Source organism: Aethalodelphis obliquidens, unplaced genomic scaffold (genome assembly GCF_003676395.1).
Source record: "Aethalodelphis obliquidens isolate GAN/ISIS:26980383/991018 unplaced genomic scaffold, ASM367639v1 scaffold6, whole genome shotgun sequence".
Classification (NCBI taxonomy): Eukaryota; Metazoa; Chordata; class Mammalia; order Artiodactyla; family Delphinidae; genus Aethalodelphis; species Aethalodelphis obliquidens.
The window spans coordinates 38,713,288-38,732,787 of NW_020837950.1; the positions used below are offsets into that span (position 1 = coordinate 38,713,288).

At 41.9% G+C, this 19,500-nt stretch overlaps 1 protein-coding gene across 3 annotated transcripts in view; it reads right to left on the reverse strand.

The window, feature by feature from the left end:
• Positions 1-19,500, reverse strand: part of STX18 (syntaxin 18) — a 120,923-nt gene that overhangs the window by 19,812 nt on the left and 81,611 nt on the right. For all 3 annotated transcript variants that reach the window (XM_027103374.1, XM_027103375.1, XM_027103376.1), the window contains exons 4-6: positions 18,666-18,743; positions 18,440-18,506; positions 4,313-4,428 (exon numbers count right to left, since the gene is read on the reverse strand). In XM_027103374.1, the coding sequence (XP_026959175.1) occupies positions 4,313-4,428; positions 18,440-18,506; positions 18,666-18,743 (261 nt within the window). The remainder of the gene's footprint in view (positions 1-4,312; positions 4,429-18,439; positions 18,507-18,665; positions 18,744-19,500) is intronic.

The window sequence follows — 19,500 nt, forward strand, 5'->3', positions numbered from 1 at the left end:
CTGAAGAGGAATGCATTGAAACTGTAGATCATTTTGGGGTGTACTGCCATCTTAACAACACTAATTCTTCTGATTCATGATCTTGGGATATTTTTCAATTTATTTGGATCATTTTTAATTTCTTTCAACAATGATTTGCAGCCTTCAAAGTATGTTTTACATTTTTGTTGAATTTATTCTTTTTGATGCTATCATAAAGGAATTGTTCCTTTTAAATTCCATTTTTGGATTGTTCATTGAAAGTATACAGAAATGAAATCTCTGTATAATGGTTTTGTATCCTGCAACCTTGCTGAACTCATTTACTACTTCTTTTATTGGTGGATTCCTTAAAATTTTCCGTACACAATACCAGGCAGTTTGTAAATAGAAAAAACTTCCTTCCTAATCTAGACTTTCATTTCCTTTGCCTTCCTAATTGCCTTTGCTATCTTGGCCAGCCTACTAATTGACTTCCAGTACTCATTTGAAAAAGAATCCTGCCCAATCCTTAGTGTCTAGCAATGGATCTCGTCATAGCTGCTCTACGAACTAACGCAAAATGTGCTCTTTGTGGAGCCCTACTGCACATGCCAGACACTGCCTGGCCCTTTACACTAGCTCCTGAAATGCTCACAACAAACCACAGCCACATGATACTATAAGAAAGTTGAGGCTCAGAGTTCAAATAACTTGTCCAAGGTCATGGTGCAGGACAGAGGCCAGACTGTGAAACCAAGGTTCACGACCCTTCCATGACATCACACTGCAACCACTGTGCTTTCCCTTCCCTCTCACTCAGAGGAAGGGATGGCCCATCTCCATGAACAGAAAATAGATAAAGGTGGGGTACAGCAATGGTAATAGCTTCCTTTTGGGAAAAACAAACAAAATGAGGTAGAAAAAGCCTGTTATATATGCAGGAATTTGTACATAAAGTGTGCACATTTTTAAAGAGCACTAGTTAAGATTTTATTACTCTTTGGGACTCCACATAACCAAGGAAGAGATGGCTCAGAAATAAGCATCACCAAATGACCATGGAGGAAAGAGCTGCCGGGTGGAGCTGTGGGGACAGTGAAGTGGAGCCAGCAGCGGCAGCAGGGGCCAGGATACAGGGGAAAAAGCAAGAGAGGACCAAGATGGGGCGGGAGGAGTCCTGAGATGTATTTACAAAATGGGGGAAATGGTTCTCGGAAGTGCCACTAAATGCTGCAGCTGGGACCTTGACGGCCTCCAGAGAGACACCCTTCACACCATTCTGCTCCTACACGTTGATCAGAAGCTAAACTGGAGGGTTCTCTCAACATTTTGGTGGGCTGGCTTAGTCAGGAGATAACTTCGTGATTATAAAGCATCCAAATACTGACTTTAAGATAAAAATATAAACCGTGAGGAACAGCATTCTCTCATTGACCATTTGTTTTCTACCACCGAGAGGCATTAAGTTCCTTTTGCTTCAGGAAGTATTTCCACAGCAACTAAAAGCAATCAGTGCTCCAAAAAGAGTCTTCATTCATTCATTTTCTTCAACAAAGATTTAATGAGCACCTCCTATGTGCCAGGTATTGTTCTGGGTGCCAGTGTTACAGCACTGAACAAAGCACATACAGAAATTCCTGTCCTTGTGGAACTTAAGTTTTAGTAGGGGAGCCAGAGCATAAAGGATATAAATGAGTCAAACATATAGAACGGTAGTGACAAGTGCCGGGGAGAAAGACAGAACAGGGAAGACCAGATCGGGAGGCTTAGTGCGTCATCCTCTTTCTACTGACCCTCATTCCTCAGGGATCCCAGCCTGTCTCATGGGATTGACGTGATCTAAAGACCTGTCCCCTGACCTCTAGACTCATAAACCCAACTTCCTGCTCAACCTCTGTGCCAGACATCCCTAAATTAACATACTCCACACTGAGCTGATCTGCAGCCCCCAGCCTGCCCCCCCTCAGCCTTCCACAACTCAGTGAAGGGCAGCCACCTTCTTCCCACTGCCAACAACCACTGCAGCCTTCTTGCCCCATCTCCTCCTCATGCCCCACGTCCAGGGAGCACATTCTGTGGCTCAACTTTCAAAATATATCCAGAATTCCACCGCTTCTCCACGTCCCTGCTACCATGCGTGGTGAGGGGCACCACCACCTTGTTCCTAGGAGACGTTAGCAGCCTCCTAACTGTCCCTATTTTGCTTCTTCATCCCCTAAACAATCTATTTCAACAGAGCAGCCAGAGGGACCCTGCTCAAATGTAGTCCTCTGTGTGACAGTCCTCTGTGCAAGCATCCTGGTGGCCTCCCACCTCACTCAGAGTAAACAGCTCTCCCGTGGCCCGGAAGGCCCCACGACCTTGGTGCCCTGGTACTTGCTTGCTTCCTGTCCCTCTGCTCTTCCCTTACTCTGCAGCCTCCCGGCTGCTCATTAGCACACCAGGCACTTCTGCTTCCTTTGCCTTGACTCTCTTCCCACAGAGAGCCACATGGCTCACTCCTCACTGCCCTTGGGTCTTACTGAAACCTCAAGGACTCCGACCTCTCCAGTGGGCCATATCTCTATTACCAGGACCCCCTCTCTTATAGCACAGACTGACTGTGTACCCAGTTGTGTAATATTCCATTACCATCTGTTCCCCTCTGGACTGCAAGCACATGTGCCTATTTTCTACTCGCTCCCGTATCCCCAACACCTAGCGCAGTGCCTGGCATAACAATTCTCAGTGTGAGCGAGGGACCCAGCAAGGGCAGACTCTCTCTACGTGAGATTTACCCTCACCTGGGCCCCAAGACTCTGGACTGGCTTCTCCCCACTCTCAGCAGCCCTGACAATAGCTCCTGAATGAATGAATGGATGGATAAAGGGTCGAGCAGCTATGTCTGGCAGGAGTAAATTTAGATATGACACCCCTATGTACTGTTTACGAAAAGCAGGGCCCCATCACTTTGTGACTGATGCTGGGGTTTTCCCTCATTAGGAATAAGCGGAGATAGGCATGGGAGGGTGTGTGCGAGGCCTCTGGCCTATGGGACAAGGCAGCCTCCAGAGAGGATGGGCTCAGGCTCGACATAGAGTGACCCACACCTGGAATCCCAGTGACGCTCTTATCTTGTTATCTGACTTTTGATAGGTTATACAGTTTCTTCAAAGCTCTGTTCCCTCACACATAAAGTGATGACAGTAACACCTCAAAAGACTCCGTGAGACTTGATCTGCTGGCACCCCCGGTGGGTGCCCAGCACAGTGAAGGGGGTGGTCACTGAACGCCAGTCTCCTTGCCCTTCCCACAGAAGCTGTTTTCAGCTACAGAAAGGCCTCTGGCATCTTTCAGGCTCACAAAGCCCTAAGTGCATTCTGAATTCCCTCGCTTACAATATGCAGGGAATAAATTAGATGGAAGGGCAGCACAGATGCACATGGAAATGCCAGGTCCACCATTTATGAACTTTTAACTTGGACAAGAAAAAGGTCATAAAATCCATCCCAGAGGGCTGCTACAAGGATGGTGGTGATGTCTGTGAAGATTCAGGACAGCGCCTAGTACCTGGGAGGCATGCAGTAAATGACAGCCATTGTTGAGAGTATAGAAGAGGAGGCGAGGGAGACTCTCGGGCCTCAGCATCCTGGGATTCACACAAAGCAAAATCTCATGTGCCTCTGAGGTACAGCAAACTAAGCATGCATCCCCTACACAGGGTGGCCACCCTGGCCAGACACATGGATTGAAGATGTCCCCGACAGCATTATATATACATTCCCCTATATTTCCAGACTTTATAGAGACACTGTATTTATCCAGCATCTACCATGTGTTAGGAGCTGTTCTAAGTTATGGGCCGGCTAGCAAACATGAAGACAGGAAGTTTATAAACCCAGACTTGCATTTTGTCCTATTGGCTCAATTGGCTGACAAAGGCGGCTGACACCACAGGCTCCGCCCCAAGGCAGGATGGTCAGGTCCAGGCAAGGTCCGTGCTGACAGTGCACTGCGTGGGTGCAGGGGAGGCAGCGCCCCACCGTTCCTGAGACTGACAGGCAGAGATCCCCATGATTCTTCCAGGTTCTAAGTCTCCAGTCCCCACCCCACTGGTGCGCAGCAACTCAGGCCCTTTCTCTGGACCTTGGCGGCTGCCAGGTGACTGGGGGATCCTCCCACCCCGCCCCTGCGGCGGCATTAAGATCCAACTGTGACCAAAAAAGACTGACACTTCCGTGTTTCCTTTGCTTTATGCAAATACTAACACCACAAGATGTCTGGGGCTGTGTTCCTTCTTTTTCTGCTTTGTATTTTGGCCAACGTGTCACAAGGAAGAGGCGCAAGGCAAGATTCTGATTTTAATTCATACCTGGAAATTCTTCAGTGACAGGTCTTTCTTCAGAGTCTTTTGAAGGATTCTGTGAAACTTTCTCAGAAGACATGGATTGTCTTGTCTTTGTATTTGGTTCTGGTTCCAGCTTAGATCTAAAGATAAAAAATTAGCAGTCATATCATTTACTTACACAGGATTCCGCCTAAAAGCAGAGAGGAGTCACACGTGGCCCTCACGCTTGCTCTGTGCCCTCTGCGGGAGAGCAGAGCCGCTGCCCTGGGCCCAGCGGCCATCCCCACACAGCTCTAGTGGGGCACTTAATACATGGCAGACCGCACACCCCCAGCCATAGCACGCAGCAGGACGAGTGCCATCAGGACGCACCAAAGGAAAGGACACCAGAACAGCCCAACCTCCTGAACCCACACTCTACACGTGGGCAGCGAAGGCCGACTGCTCTAAGTTCAACAAACCCAAGAAGCTGGTTGTCTTATACCAATGCAAAAGTGTTGCTGACTACACACACGCACGTGTTATATAACAAATATGACATATAAGTAATATCTGAAAATAACTGAACCATAAAAGCACAAGTCTTTACATATCCACTGGGGGGCAAGGCCTTGACTCAGGTCCCTAAGCCTCAGCACTTGGCACTGGCCCTGGGCTCCTCCCACAGTGTATTCTCTTCCACCCTCAGGGCCAGGTGCAACCTCACACGCTCACAGAGGCCTTCTGACTCTCCTACCTAAAACAGGCCTCCTCCTGTTGCTCTGTGCCCCTGTCTGTCTTCTCCCCAGCAGTCACTGCAGTCTGGAACCATCCTGCTCGTTCATTTCTTTACTGTCTGTCTCACTCCACTGCAGTGCACGCTCTGAGAGCAGGGTACCTGACTTCATAAGTCGTAGTTGCTGTGTGGCCCTAGGTTCTAGATGAGTGTGTGCCATTTAGTGTTTAATAAATATAGGTTGAATGAACGGATACTTTACAATTGTCAATAAATGGCTAATACGAGGAAAAACAACCCGGTTATGAAACAACGGGCCTTGTATTGGAATTCATACAGCACTATGAAAATTCTAGGCAGATTGCTAAAAAGATCTAAGATAATTTCCACGTTACTAGGCAGAAGGACTAAAAATAAAAAGGACAATGTAAATGCATATAAGGATGATATAATTAATGCCAGCTAACGTTTACCGAGGGCTTATCAGGTATTGGGCACTTTTCTAAGCACTGTATATGCATAAATTTATTTAATGTCATACATCCCTATAAAGTAGTTACTAGTATTAATGGCCTTTTTACAGAGGAGGAAACTGAGGTATAGGGAAGTTAGGAACCTTGCCCAGGTCACACAGTTAGTAACTGGGCTGGGATGTGACCTTAGGGAACCCAAAACACAACAGACTAGTGTTCTAAGAAAGGCTGTTTTGGAAATGCTCCTCTACAACATTAACAATAGAAATTTCAAAAGTAATTATAATATCAATCACGTTAAGTGTTCCAGTTACTATGGCTGAGTAACAGACCACTCTAAAATTTAGTGCCTTGAAACAATATTAATTATTTACCATCTATCCATGTTTCTGGGGTCAGGAATTTGGGAGCAGCTTGGCTGGGCGGTTCTGACTCATGAGGGTACCGTTATAGGGCAATGGGGCCCCACCATCTGAAGGCTTGACTGGGGCTGGGGGGTTCACTTCCAGGGAAGCTCATTCACACAGCTCCGTGTTGGTGCTGGGAGGAGCCTCATCTCTTCCTCGTGGGGCCATGTCAATGTGTTACCTGGCATGGCAGCTGGCTTCCCCCAAAGAAAGCAGTCTCAGAGACTACGGTAAAAGCTTCAAGGCCTTTTATAACAGCCTCAGCCTCAGTTTATAACAAACTGTCATTTCTGTCATATTCCACTGCCCAGGCAGTTGCAATGGTCCACTCAGGTTCAAGGAGAGGGAATACAGACCTCATATCTCATACTCAATGAAGCAGTAACAAAATCACATTTTAATAAGACCATGGGGCATGGGATATGTTTGGGTGCAGCCATCTTTGAAAAATACATCTGCTATTCTAAGTATCATAGATATGCACAAAGATATAGTTTCAAGGATATTCAGCACTGCTTATAATAACAAAAAAATGACTTAGATGTTCATCAAAAAGTACCTGGTTTAGAGTTGGAAGATACAATGAAAGAGAAGACTCCATTTGCAATAGCCAAAACAAAAAAGATTAAAAAACTAACAATAACAACAAAAATTGCAGCGTAAACTTAGCAAGAAAAGCCCAAAACTCACAGATGTTCTTGAAAGATAAAAAAAAATACTGTAACAAATGAAAAGATATATCATGTTCTTGGATTGAAAAAAGAAATACCATAAAGCTGTTAGTTCTCCCTAATTTAAAAATATAATGTGATCCCAATAAAAATATCACCAGGTTCCCCCCCCCCCCCCCCCTTTAAGTCAGGCAAGTCAATTATAAAATTCATTTGGAAACATGCAAGAATAGTCCGAAAAACTGTAAATAAATATTGAACTCTAGTTAATGATATACATGCTGAAGTATTTAAGGATAAGTGTACTGATGTTTGCAATTTATTTTGAATTGCATAAAAAAATGCCAAATGGTGTTAACACCTATGGAGGGAAATTTGGTAATATCTAGCAAAATTATATTTACTTTCTAACCCAGAAATGACTTCTATGACTCTATCCCAAAGATACAGCAATAATATGAAAAAGTAGGTACAAGGCTATTCATTGTAGCAATTTTGTAATTCAATTTTAATACAGCAAAATCCTGAAAACTAACCATATGTCCATCAACCTGGAACTGGCTTAATAAACTCTGGAGTACTATGGAGCTGTAAGGAATGAAGAATAACTCTCTATACTGCTGTGGAGCAAATCAAGCAAGGTGAAGAGAAGTGCGTATAGGAGGGAACTTCCTTAATCTGATAGAAGACATCTACAAAAAATCTACAGTTAACATCATACCTTATGGTGAAAGGCTAAATGTTTTTCCCTAAGATGAGAAAGAAGGTAGGGATGTAGTATACCTGGGCAACAAGAGAGGAGAGAGAACAATTACAAATCATTTTATGAGGCCAGCATTACCCTGATATGGAAATCTAACAAAGATATGACAAGAAAGGAAAATTAGACAAATACCTTCATGAACATAAATGCAAACATCCTTAACAAAATATAAGCAAACTGAATTTAACAATGTATAAAAACAGCAATGCATCATGGCCAAGTGGGGTTTATCCCAGGAAGGCAGAGTTGGTTTAACATCTTAAAATCGATCAGTGTAATACACATTAACAGAAAAGAAAAGCACATGATCATCTCATTAGATGCAGAAAAAGCATTTGAAAAATTCAAGATACCTTCATAATAAAATGTCTCACCGAACTAGTACTAGAGAGTGTGCAGGAAAGGGTTGATGCAGCAGGTTTGGGTGTTCCAACTCTACACATTTCAAAGAAACTGGCCCTGGACCAGTTCCTGGGAGATAACCACCAAGCTCTGAGAACATCCTGCCTGATAAAGGCTGTTCTTGTACGCCTGGGGCCTTGGACCACACCAGACAGTTTACACTAACAATGTGATTAATGTTGGGGTCTTGGACCAAGCTGTATGAGTTCGACCTCTGGAGGGACTAGAGACTGATTAACTAAAGCCAGCAGCTTGGGTGCTCCATGCATACATGACTGATCCCCAATGAAATCCTGTGGGCTTCCCTGGTTGACAAATACTGTGTACATGTTGTCCCACATCACACATTCTCATTGCTGGGAGAATTAAGCACTGTCCGCGCTATTCCATTGGGAGGACAACAAGAAGCTTGCATCTGGTGGCTCCTGGACTTTGCCTTACGTGCCTTTTACCTTTGCTGATCCTAACCTGTTTCTTTTCACTGTAATACTATACCATGAGTATAACAGATTTTCTGGGTTCTGTGAGTCCTTCTAGCAAATCATTAAACCTGAGGGCAGTCTTGGGAACCCCTGACAAAGAAGGGAATTTCCTAACCTGATGAAGAGCTACAGAATACCTATAGCTAACATCACACTTAATGTGAAGCAATAAATCCTTGCCCCATAATTAGGAACAAGGCAAGGATGTCCATTCTAACCACTTCTATTCAACATGGTGCTGGAGGCCCACATCCTAGGCAGTGCAATAAAGCAAGAAAAAGAAATAAAAGGTATAAAGATTACGTTATTTATATATGGCATCACTGTTTATGCAGAAAATTACACAGAATTTACAAAAAAGCTGCTAGAACTAATATGTGAATTAATTAAGGTTGCAGGACAGAAAGTTATTTTGCAGATACAAAAATTAATTGTATTTTCTATATACTAGCAATGAGAAATTGAAAAGGAAAATTAATAAAACAATACCACTTACAAGAGCTTCAAAAAATCTAGGAATTTAACAAAAGATGAGTAACACCTCTACTACGCTGAAAATGACAAAATATTGCTAAGAAAAAGAAATTTAAATATAAAGATAGAAATCAATGAAAAGATATACCATGCTTGTAGATAGGCATTAAGACATCCATTCTCCCTAAATTTATATATAGGTTCGATATGATCCCTATAAAAATCCCAGCAGGTTTTCTGAAGAAGCTGACAAGCTGATTCTAAACTTTCTATGGAAATATACAAAGGATCTAGAATAGCAAAAATAATATTGAAAAAGCAGAAATTTGGAGGACTAACATCAGCTGACTTCAAGATTTACTACAAAGCCACAGTAATCAAGATAGTGAGGTACCAGAATAAAAAATTCTGATTAATAACACTGAATAAAGAGTCCAGAAACAGATATATATGTATGGTCAATTGATTTTTGACAAAGGTGCCAGGTCAACTCAATGAGGAAAAGAAAGTTGAAATATTGCTGGAATAAGTGGATATTTATATGGAATAAAATGAACCTCAACCTCATCTCACTATATCAAAAAATTAATCTGAGATAGATGATGGGCCTAAACATAAAACCTAGACTCACAAAGATCCCAGAAGAAAACATGAAAGACTAACTCGGTAGACAATATAAAAACAGATAAATTGGACTTCCTCAAAATTAAGAGTTTCTGCTCATCAAAGGACACCTTTAAGAAAATGAATAGACAAGCCACAGAACAGGGAAACATATTTGTAGCACATATCGAACAAGGAACTTGTATGCAGGCTATACAAAAATAACTCCATTACAAGTCAACAATAAAAAGACAAACAATCCGGTAAAGAAATGGGTTAAAGACCTGAACAGACATCTCAAAGAAGCAAATATACGAGTAGTCAATAAGCAGAGGAAAAGGTGCTCTAGACCACAGTCTAGAGCAAGAGCTGAAAAAATGAGCTATTACTACCACTCTTACTACTGCCGCTACTATCACTGGGTAATAAGAAAAGGCAGAGGGGTGGGATAGTCTTGTGAAATCCTAAAGAAATACACATTTTTTATTCTGACAAGATGCAGACCAATGGAGGAACAGAAGAAAACAGCTGACAAAATCCATTAGTAATTCAAAAAATTCAGGGACTTCCCTGGTGGTCCAGTGGTTAAGACCCCACGCGTCCACTGCAAGGGGCACGGGTTCGATCCCTGGTTTGGGAACTAAGATCCCACATGCTGCGTAGTGTGGCCAAAAATCTAAAAAAAAAAAAGAAAAAAAAAATCAAAAAAATCAGAGAAGGGAGAACACTGCTGTAGTCTTTGCAAGGGACTCAGCAGGGTCTTCCAATTAGGGGCCAACTAGTGCTCATCTTCTGGGTTGGTGCTGTGGAGGGGGAAGGATTTGAGGAGTCTTGGTAGATCAGCAGGGGAGAGGTCTCGGGGCGGGGGGCAGCCACAAACTGCTTGAGTGTGCACAGCCTTGACCTCAGCCATGTTCCTCAGTAGGACTGGCCTGATGTCCTCCTAGACTGTCTTGGCTGACAGGTTACTCCAGTAATTCCACACATCCATGGCGGTTGGAGACTGGGTCCTTAAACCACTGGCTGATTGACTGCCTGAGACAGACAAATATGTTTAGAAATATGTTTGGAGACAAAAGTGGGCTTGGATCCTAGTCTGCAGCTTATCTGCAGAGTAGCCTCTAGTCTGCCACTTACCTGCAATGTGACAGGTATTTTGTTTTGTTTTGTTTTTTAAATCCTCTTTGCTGAATTTTCTTTATCTGCAAAATGAATTAAATAGCGCTTTTCTAAAAAGGTTCTTGTAAACATTGAATGAGATCACCTGTGACAACGGACCTAGCACAGAGGTTGGCACGCAGTAGGTGCTGCCCTGGCTCACCTTGTAAGCACTGGGCCTCAGTTTCCATATCTGTAGAGCAGCTTCCAGTATCTTCTGTTCCAACCAATAAAACAAGGTTCCTTCTACCTTTTTTCGTTTCACTTCCTTGATAATGAGAAACCTGGCTTCTGGTATCCTTCCAATATTAACACTCAAAGTCATTGCAAAGACTAAATAACACAGCAGACCAAAAAAAAAAAGTACTATGGAAAAGGTAAGTACTTTATAAATTCTTACTGCTACTAATTCAGAGAGTAGAAATAACTGGGGGCTTCTCAGGGGAAGTGTCACTTAGGCAAACTCTTGAAAGAGGAGTAAAGTTTTGCCAGGCACAGAAAAGCAGAAAGGACGTTCTAGGCATAAAGAACCTAGGTGTGGAATTGCTGGGTCATTGGGTGGTCATTTAACTTTGGAGAAATATTTGGCTGGTTCTTTTTTTTTTTTTTAATAAATTGGTTGTTAATACACACTTTTCTTTTCTTTTTCTTAAATTTCTTATTATTTATTTATTTGGTTGCGCCGGGTCTTAGTTGCGGCAGGTGGGCTCCTTAGTTGTGGCTCACCAGCTCCTTAGTTGTGGCATGTGGGATCTAGTTCCCTGACTAGGGATCGAACCCGGGCCCCCTGCATTGGGAGCGTGGAGTCTTACCACTGCACCACCAGGGAAGTCCCTGGCTGGTTCTAATAAAGAGTTACTTTATTAGAAGTAAGTAGCCATAAATCAGAGTTCCAATTATTAACCAGCCATAAATGAGAGTTCCAGTTGCTGCATATCCTCCCTAACATTTATCACTTTTATTTTAGCCATTCTAACATGTGTGAAATGGGATCTTGCAGGGTTTTATTTTATTGTGAAATAATCACATGCAGAGAAGTCTGTAGTTCGAAGAATGCTTTTTCCTGAACCATTGGAGAGTAAGTTGCCAACCTGATGCCCCTTCAACTCTGAATATTTTAGTACTTCCTAAAAACAAGAACATTCTTTGATACAGTCAGAATACAACCATCTGTATCAGGAAATTCACATTGATACATTTCTCCCATCCTCTCCCTAGACCCCATTCTAATTTGACCAGATCTCAATAATATCCTTTATAAGAAAAAAATTCAGTTCAGAGTCACACACTGACTGCATCTAGTTGTCGTTTCTCTTTAGTCTCCTTTGGATTAAACAGATCTTAGCCTTTCCTTGAGTTTCAAATCCTTGATACACGCCAGTTATTCTGTAAGACGTCCCTCAATCTGAGTTTGTCTGACCTTTCCTCGTGGTTGGATTCAGGTTATGCATCTCTGGTATAAAAACAATATGATATGATAGAAGTGATATTCTATTTCCATACTTCTCATTTCATCCTATCAGGCTGTACATGATTTCACTTTGATCACTTGATTAAGGTAGTGGCTGTAACCATAAAGTTACTCTTTCCTCTTTGTAATTAATAAGTCTGGGGGGAGGGACTGCTTAGCTACTATGCAATTATCAATTTCAAACTTTCAATTTACTCATTTATTTATTCCTCTCTAGATGGGCTCATGATGCCCTACTTTATTCAATGGGTTATAATCTGCTACCATGTATTTTGACGGTCCAATTGTCTCTAATGTGGTCAGCAGAAGCCCCTTCAAACTGGCTTATGTCCTTTTTGCATGTCCCCATCACTCTCTGAGCCGTTCGTTCCTTGCTTTCTGGCACAACAAAATGTTCCAGGCTCATTTTATACTTTCCCTGACCCAGCCCCAGAATCAGCCATTTCTCCAAGGAGCGCTGGTTCCTGGAAGCTGAAATTGCTATTAAGAAGCCAAGATCTGAGTGCTAAGTATTCTTATTGCTACTGGGATATTGGTGCGTCCAGGCCCTCTCAGTGGACAGAACCAGAAAAAATGTGTATGTGTTTGCAGACCTAGACACGCATACACATTTACAACCATATTTCATTTCTATATCTACCTATGTAAAATGAAAACCATGAGTTCACACCAGTACTTTTCATTCCAATCCAATTTCCCTTTCACTCCCCTGAGTTGAAACCTGGCTCCCATTATCCGTATATACTTACTATTTGATCAGTCCCCCTTGTATATCACCAACTTGCCACCTCCACTGCCACTCCTCCCCCATGTGGACACGCCCCTGTCCTTGCTCAGGCTCTCACTGCCCATGCTGAGCCAGCCCTCCTCAGCTTGCTCACACTCTGACCTGCCCTGGGAAACGACAGCTCCCCGAAGCTGCAGACACGCGTCTTACGCTGCCCCACTCCATGGCTGCAGGACTGAATTGTTCAGGAAGGAGAGGGGCTTAACTGACTTTTAAATAAAGGGTTCCATTAATGTCTGTCGCCCTTTGTGTCCAGGGTATGCTAATGTGCCAGTTTTTAATTTAAAATGAATAAAGGACTGCAATGCAGCAGACACAGATGAAGTTGAGTGCTTTTTTTTTTTTTTTTAAGTGATAAAAACAGATCTAATTATACACAGAATGTCTACTGAGATCCTCAGGGAAATTACAGATTAACTAGTTGAAGGCAATTTGAGAAAAGCAATTTTTAAAAAGTCATCAGAAAGATCAGTTTATACTCCATGATTTACTTAAACTGATTTCTCTAACTGAAAGCTGAGCATTTCATAACAGCAATCCAAACAGTTTCCACCTGGCCAACATCTGTTTCCAGGTCCCTTATTTGAAAGACTTCGGGATTTTTTTAAAAATTTAAGTACAGGAAGAGATAGAAGAGAGGGAGAGAAACAGATTTTCCAGTTTCAAAACAAGAAAATATGTGGAAGAAGTTCTTTGCAAACCTTAAATAAAGCCCTGTACAAATATTTGAGAAAAATGATTAATATTCTAGAGTCAGGCATAGCTCTTATACTTCTTTTATGCCCCCAACAAAGACTCTGGTAGAAAGGAGATATTTTTGATACCTAATATTATAGCACTCTCATTTCAAAGATGGCTTTCAGTCTAAGGTATCCACTCTGGCACAGGTACCCTGTACTCCCACAGAGCAGGAATATCTCAAACCACCTTAAGCCATCTTCACACTTACAGATATTTACTGGGCATCTACTCCATACTGGGTGATTTTCAGGCCAGTGCTACTCAAAGTATGGTCCGCAGACCAGAATGAGACTATGAACTGTTTGTTATCGGTCTGCTATGAATAAGTACAAAAATGAAGAATAAGCATTTAGAAACATTTATAGCAATTTGATACTGCCATTTAATCAGGGGACTCCTGTCTCTGAACAGGGTATAGACCACTTCAGGTGTTATCAAACTACTGTGGTGGCTCACCAGCAGCATAAGCTATGAACTTGACCTGCGCAGTGGAACTTGACACATCAGTCCATGATGGACTGCAGAGAACAAACAACAACAATGTGGTCCTTCACCTCAGAGACGTTGGTCTAAGCCAGGAGTCAGCATGCTTTTCCTGTAAAGGGCCAGGTGAGAAATACTGTAGGCTTCGTGAAAGAACATATATGGTCTCTAACCCCATATTCTTCTTTTTTTCTTTTGCTTCTTGTTTTCCAAACATCTAAAAATATAAAAACCATGTTCTCCTTGAGGGCTGTACAGAAACAGGCTAGATTTGGCTTGCAGGCCATAGTTTGCTGATCCCCTGTTCTAGGTGGTGACTAAGACAAAATCACAGGTGGGGGCAATATGGAGAGGTTGGTAAAAGGGTACAAACTTTCAATTATAAGATGAACAAGGTCTAAGGATCTGATGTACAACATGATGACTATAGCTTATAACACTGTATTGTATAACTGAAATTTGCTAAGAGAAAAGAACTTAAATGTTCTCAGCAAAAAAAAAAAAAGGAAAAAGAAACTGCTATATAAAAAATAAATAAAATAAAATACAAAAATTCAAAAAATAAATAGGTAAAAAAAAGATAAATATATGAGGTTATGAATGTGTTAATTAACTAGATGGGCAGGAATCCTTTCATAATGCATACATATATCAAATCACTACAGTGTACTCTTTAAATATTTTAAAATTTTGTACGTCAAATACAAAAAAAGCCGAAATTAAAAAAAAAAAACCCACAAAATCATTGCTATGGACTTAGTATCACATCGTATCACTTCTTGTTTTCTTCATCTCTATCATCATTATCATCCCCAACACTGGCAAAATTTATTGAGCTGTTACGATGTGTAGGATACCGGGTTAGGGGCTGTGGATATGAAGAGGTAAAAGACAAAATTCTGCCTTCACCAAGCTTCCAATCTAGTTGGAATGAGAGGACCAAATCATAAATAATACTATGAGTACGTTCTTTAAGTACCAAATAAGTATGGTGAGAGCATGTGTTGTAAGTATACCAGTTTTTCTTTAAAGAAGGAAATTTTTATCTTTTGTAACCAACCTAAGGGAGTAAATAATAAATAACTCAAGGTCATACACCTGGCCATGGGATTGGGCACTATTTCTAAAGTGTGTTTGCCAGGTGTTTCAAGAGTAAAGGGCTCCACAGTGAGCAGGGCTCTCTCTTAGAAAGATGGAATCAAGGCACAGGGTCAGTGTAAAGACTCAGGGAACTCTATACACTAAGCGTTTCTCAAACTTGTTTGACCATGGAACCTGCTTACAGAGTAACACTTATTTTATTTAGGTTGCCAGGATTTCCTCAGAATATCATAGGAAATTCTCACATTATCCTTTAGAATTAATAGTAGGATGTGACGATATTCTGATAGTTAACTTCAAGCTACAATGATAAATTCAGAAGGTGCTGTAAACTTGTCTAGACTTCCTATCTGTTGTTTCATAACCTGTGCAATGTTAGAAGAAACATCATCTTTCAGGCAATATGTTTTATCAATCTCAAGTCTCCCTTGAAGCAGAAAAAATAGCCAGGAGTTCCCACTCTAAGAATATCACTGTACTAGCGAAAAGTGATGTGTTCAAATGATGCACCCAAACCCAGCAAACTTTAAAGTGAGGTTAGCCATGGGTAGGTTCAGGATCAGACGACTCACCACTGAATAAGAAAGAAATAGCAATTTGAAGAGAAGCCCTACTATTTTAAGTTTGGATGTGTTCCTGGATTTTTGTATAGTTTATTACACCTGAACAGAGAAAATGCTCTGAACTCGTGAAAAACAATATCAGAGGTTAGTTTTAATTTCCAGATCGCCACCTCAAACCTCTTCCCAGGAAAAAGAAAGGCGATTGATATTCAACCTGATTGCTTTCTGGAAAGGGGAAATGTTTCTGATGTTTTAAATTAGAGCACATACCCATGAGGGCATCTGTTGGCTATTTCAACTTAAATCTTAACCAAAATATTAGTGCTTTCAGGTGATCAGGAGGATATGGGTGTACGTCAAACCCTTTGGGGATGACAAGGTCACCTGTGCCAATGCTGGGTCTATACTGCCCACAATCTTTCCATTTTATAAGCTCTCAATACATAGACCTGAGGATCCTGTAATGAGTGCCTGTGCCCCATTCCTTCCTTCACTCAAGAACCCTTAACTGAGCACCTATCTTGTGCTAGGGTCTGATTAAGGCACTGGGACCACAGAGAGAAAAGACACAATGGTCCCTGTCTTCAAAGGACTCTCAGTCTCATAGCAGGAGGAAGAACAGAGGTGAGACCCCAGCAAGAGTTATCACCATCTGCATGCTCAGCTTAAGGCAACTAACAGCAGGTGCAACTGTCAACTCAGGTAGCACAGTGCCTAGGGATGGGTGAAGAGAGCTACATTTGACAATGGTGCATCCTTCTAAGAAATGGAGCAGGCATGGAGGGAAAACCCCAGAAAGCTCGGCTGAGACTACGTTTGCCTTCACGGGCAAAACATTTTCACCCCGTCTGGAATAAGAGCCCTTTGGTGTGAGAGATTAGTGCGATATTACCATTCTATGAAAATAAACACCATCAGAGAATAACTTTTCTCTTACACTGTGAAAGGTTTAAAATACAAAACAATCAGACTGCCCCTTTACTAACAAATATGCTCTTCTTTCACCAAGAAAAAAACAAACACGAGAGTAGCAACAATGCCATAAAACATGAGAACTTGGGTTTCGCAAATCTATTTTATAAGAATGATTTTTAACATAAACCATCACCAATGAAAACAAAATAATACAAAAACAAAGAACCCACCAATCCAACTTGACAGTGAAAACAACTCTACTTAACAGCCAAATTATCTTCAGGAAACTTGCCATTCATTCATTCATTCATTCCACAGTCCTTACTGAGTGGCTTCCCTAGACTGGGACAGGCATCATGCCGCACACTGGGCTAAGGGGGCGTACTAGCAGCTTTCTAAGAGTGGAAGTGTCACACCTGACCATGACAACGCGCAGGGAACCTACATCGGAAGGAGCTACTAATAGGGCCCATGGGAACTGCGAAAGGCCTTAAAGAGCAAGCAACATCTTAACTGGGGCTGGAAGTATAAATAGGAATTGGCTTGCCACGTGAATATAGGGGACGGGGGCAGGGAATATAAATATATATGTGAAGGGCATTCTGGGCAGAGACCTCAGCAAGGATTAAGGCATAAAAATTTCAAAGAACAAGGCCTCTTTAGAACACAAAGTAGTCAGGTATAGTCAGAGCATAAATCCACGGAGACCAACTAAGAAACAAATCGTTACGGGCCTGGAATGTCATGCTGTGAAGTTTAGCTTTGTAAAGACACTGGAGCAAGGGAGTGATAAAAGTATATGTATGTTTTAGGCAGATGCCTTCTGGGGTAAGGTGAGGAAAGAACTAGAAGGGAGGGCTGGACTACATTGTGAAGGGTCACACAGTTATTTCCCTCAAGGTCCTCTGCTCAAAGTAATTGGCACAGGGCAGCTATCTGACAGGAGACGAGAATGAACTTCACTGCCTAAATGAGAACAATTCCCATCTGCTCTTAATTTGTCCAAACCTCTGCTGAGAACCAGGAACTGAGGAGGCAGCTGCCAAAGCCTCTTCTTACTTTACTCAAGGTACCTGTTAAGTCTCAAGTGTCAAGGTCCGCCTGAGATAAGGAAGCAGAATCGGCATCTCTCGCTCTGGTGGGTGTGAGACCCGGTGACCACGCACCACCTCTCGATGACAAATCACACACCATCAAGGCCCTAACTTCTCCTCCAGGACTTGCTTTGGGCAAATACTCTGCCTGCCCTCCTGCCTGAGCCTGGCCTGCTTTCTTCCTCTCTAATCCCTTACCCAGATTATTTTCTTTCAGCATCCAACACAAAGCCCATTGTTTGAGAAATCTGCCCTGGTTAACCTGACGTTCAAATCTGAGTTCAGCTGTGTGACACTGTGCAAGTAACCCAAATTCCCTGAGCCTCAACTTCCTCTATAATATGGGGTACTAATACTTTTTAATAGAGTGGCTGTGAGGACTAAATGAAATAAACATAGTGCCTGACACATGGTAAATGCTTTAGAGCAGATAATAGTATAAGTTAACATATATTAACCACTCAATGGCAAGTGTTTCACCTGCATCAACTCATTTTATTCTCACAACAACCCAACAAGGTAGGTATTATAAATCTTTCCATTTTACAAGTGAGGAAACTAAGGCACAGAGAAGTTAAGCAATCTTCCCACGGTCACACAGCAAAGCCACGATTTAAACACAGGCTGCCTGCCTGCAAGCTGGAGCTCTTAGGTCCTAGGCTTTGCTACTCAGTGGTACCAGTCCCCACCCTGAACTTGCTACTGATCTCACTAATTATGACATATCCTGATTAAGTTAGCTTATTTTTCATGTTTATATAGCAACCCAGTCTGACTCTAAAGCATAGTGCTCTACAAACTTTATTTGCTATTATTAATTAAAGAACACCAATGGAGACAATACTTACAATCTTTTCTTGTCCACCACTCGCTTAACTCGGATGGCTCTTTGTTCTGAGTAAAGTTTACATACTCCTGTTCAGGGGAAAATAGCAGAGACCACTTAAAACTGCTTCTCGGGCAAAGGTATCATTAAATACAATGAGACAGGACAGTCTTCAGCTAGCAAAGCTAAATGTTGCATCCCATCTATTGTGAAATGCCACATTTGCCCTTTAAGATAAAATGAAATACTTTTTAAGTAATCTTCAATGAAATCCAAAACAGCACTCCTGTGCTCCTTCACTTGCTGGGAATGTATCTCCTTGTGGGCTGTAACAGAAAAGGACAATATTCAGGGCTCTGTATTCAATTATACAGAAGAACAATTCATCTTCAGCTTCCTCACAACAGTTTCTTTATTAGGAGTATTCTTAAAAATACAGCTATAAAACAAGTCTTGTGTCAAGTGACATTACATTTTTAAAAGAGTAAGATTTATTAGGCTTTGTGAGAGTAAAAGATTCAACCTGCAGAAAAACTAGTCAAATAATTTATGGGTTATTACAGCACATAGGGATGGCATCTGACACAGCCCTCTTCTCGAGTGCTGACCCTGTTCGTATTAACAGCACCCAACGTTCAAGCTGACCTTCAAGTAACATGTTTAAATCAAACTCAGAGCACACACGCCCCCTGTGCCTGCCTGTTTTTCAGCCTGGAATGCTCCATCCTCTTCCCTCAGCCATTCACATTTCCTTTAGACACCGAGTCAAACCTTCCTTCTCCAGGAAACCTTGATTCTCTGAGCCACAAGGATGCCTTTCTTCTGTGAACCATCACTTCTTCTTAGAGTCTGTGCCAGTTACTTTGCTAAGACAGCTCCGGTTTATGAGAGACTGAGTACCTACCATGTGCAGGCACCCTGTTAGTACTTCACGTAAATCACTGCTATTGACCCAAACAATGCAAAAGGCAATTCTAATTAGGCCTGTTTTACACATGAAGAAACTAAGGCTCAGAGTCAATAAGGAGGCCAAGGTCACTTAATTCCTCAGTTTATTAATGTTCATGTATATTTTCTAGGTTA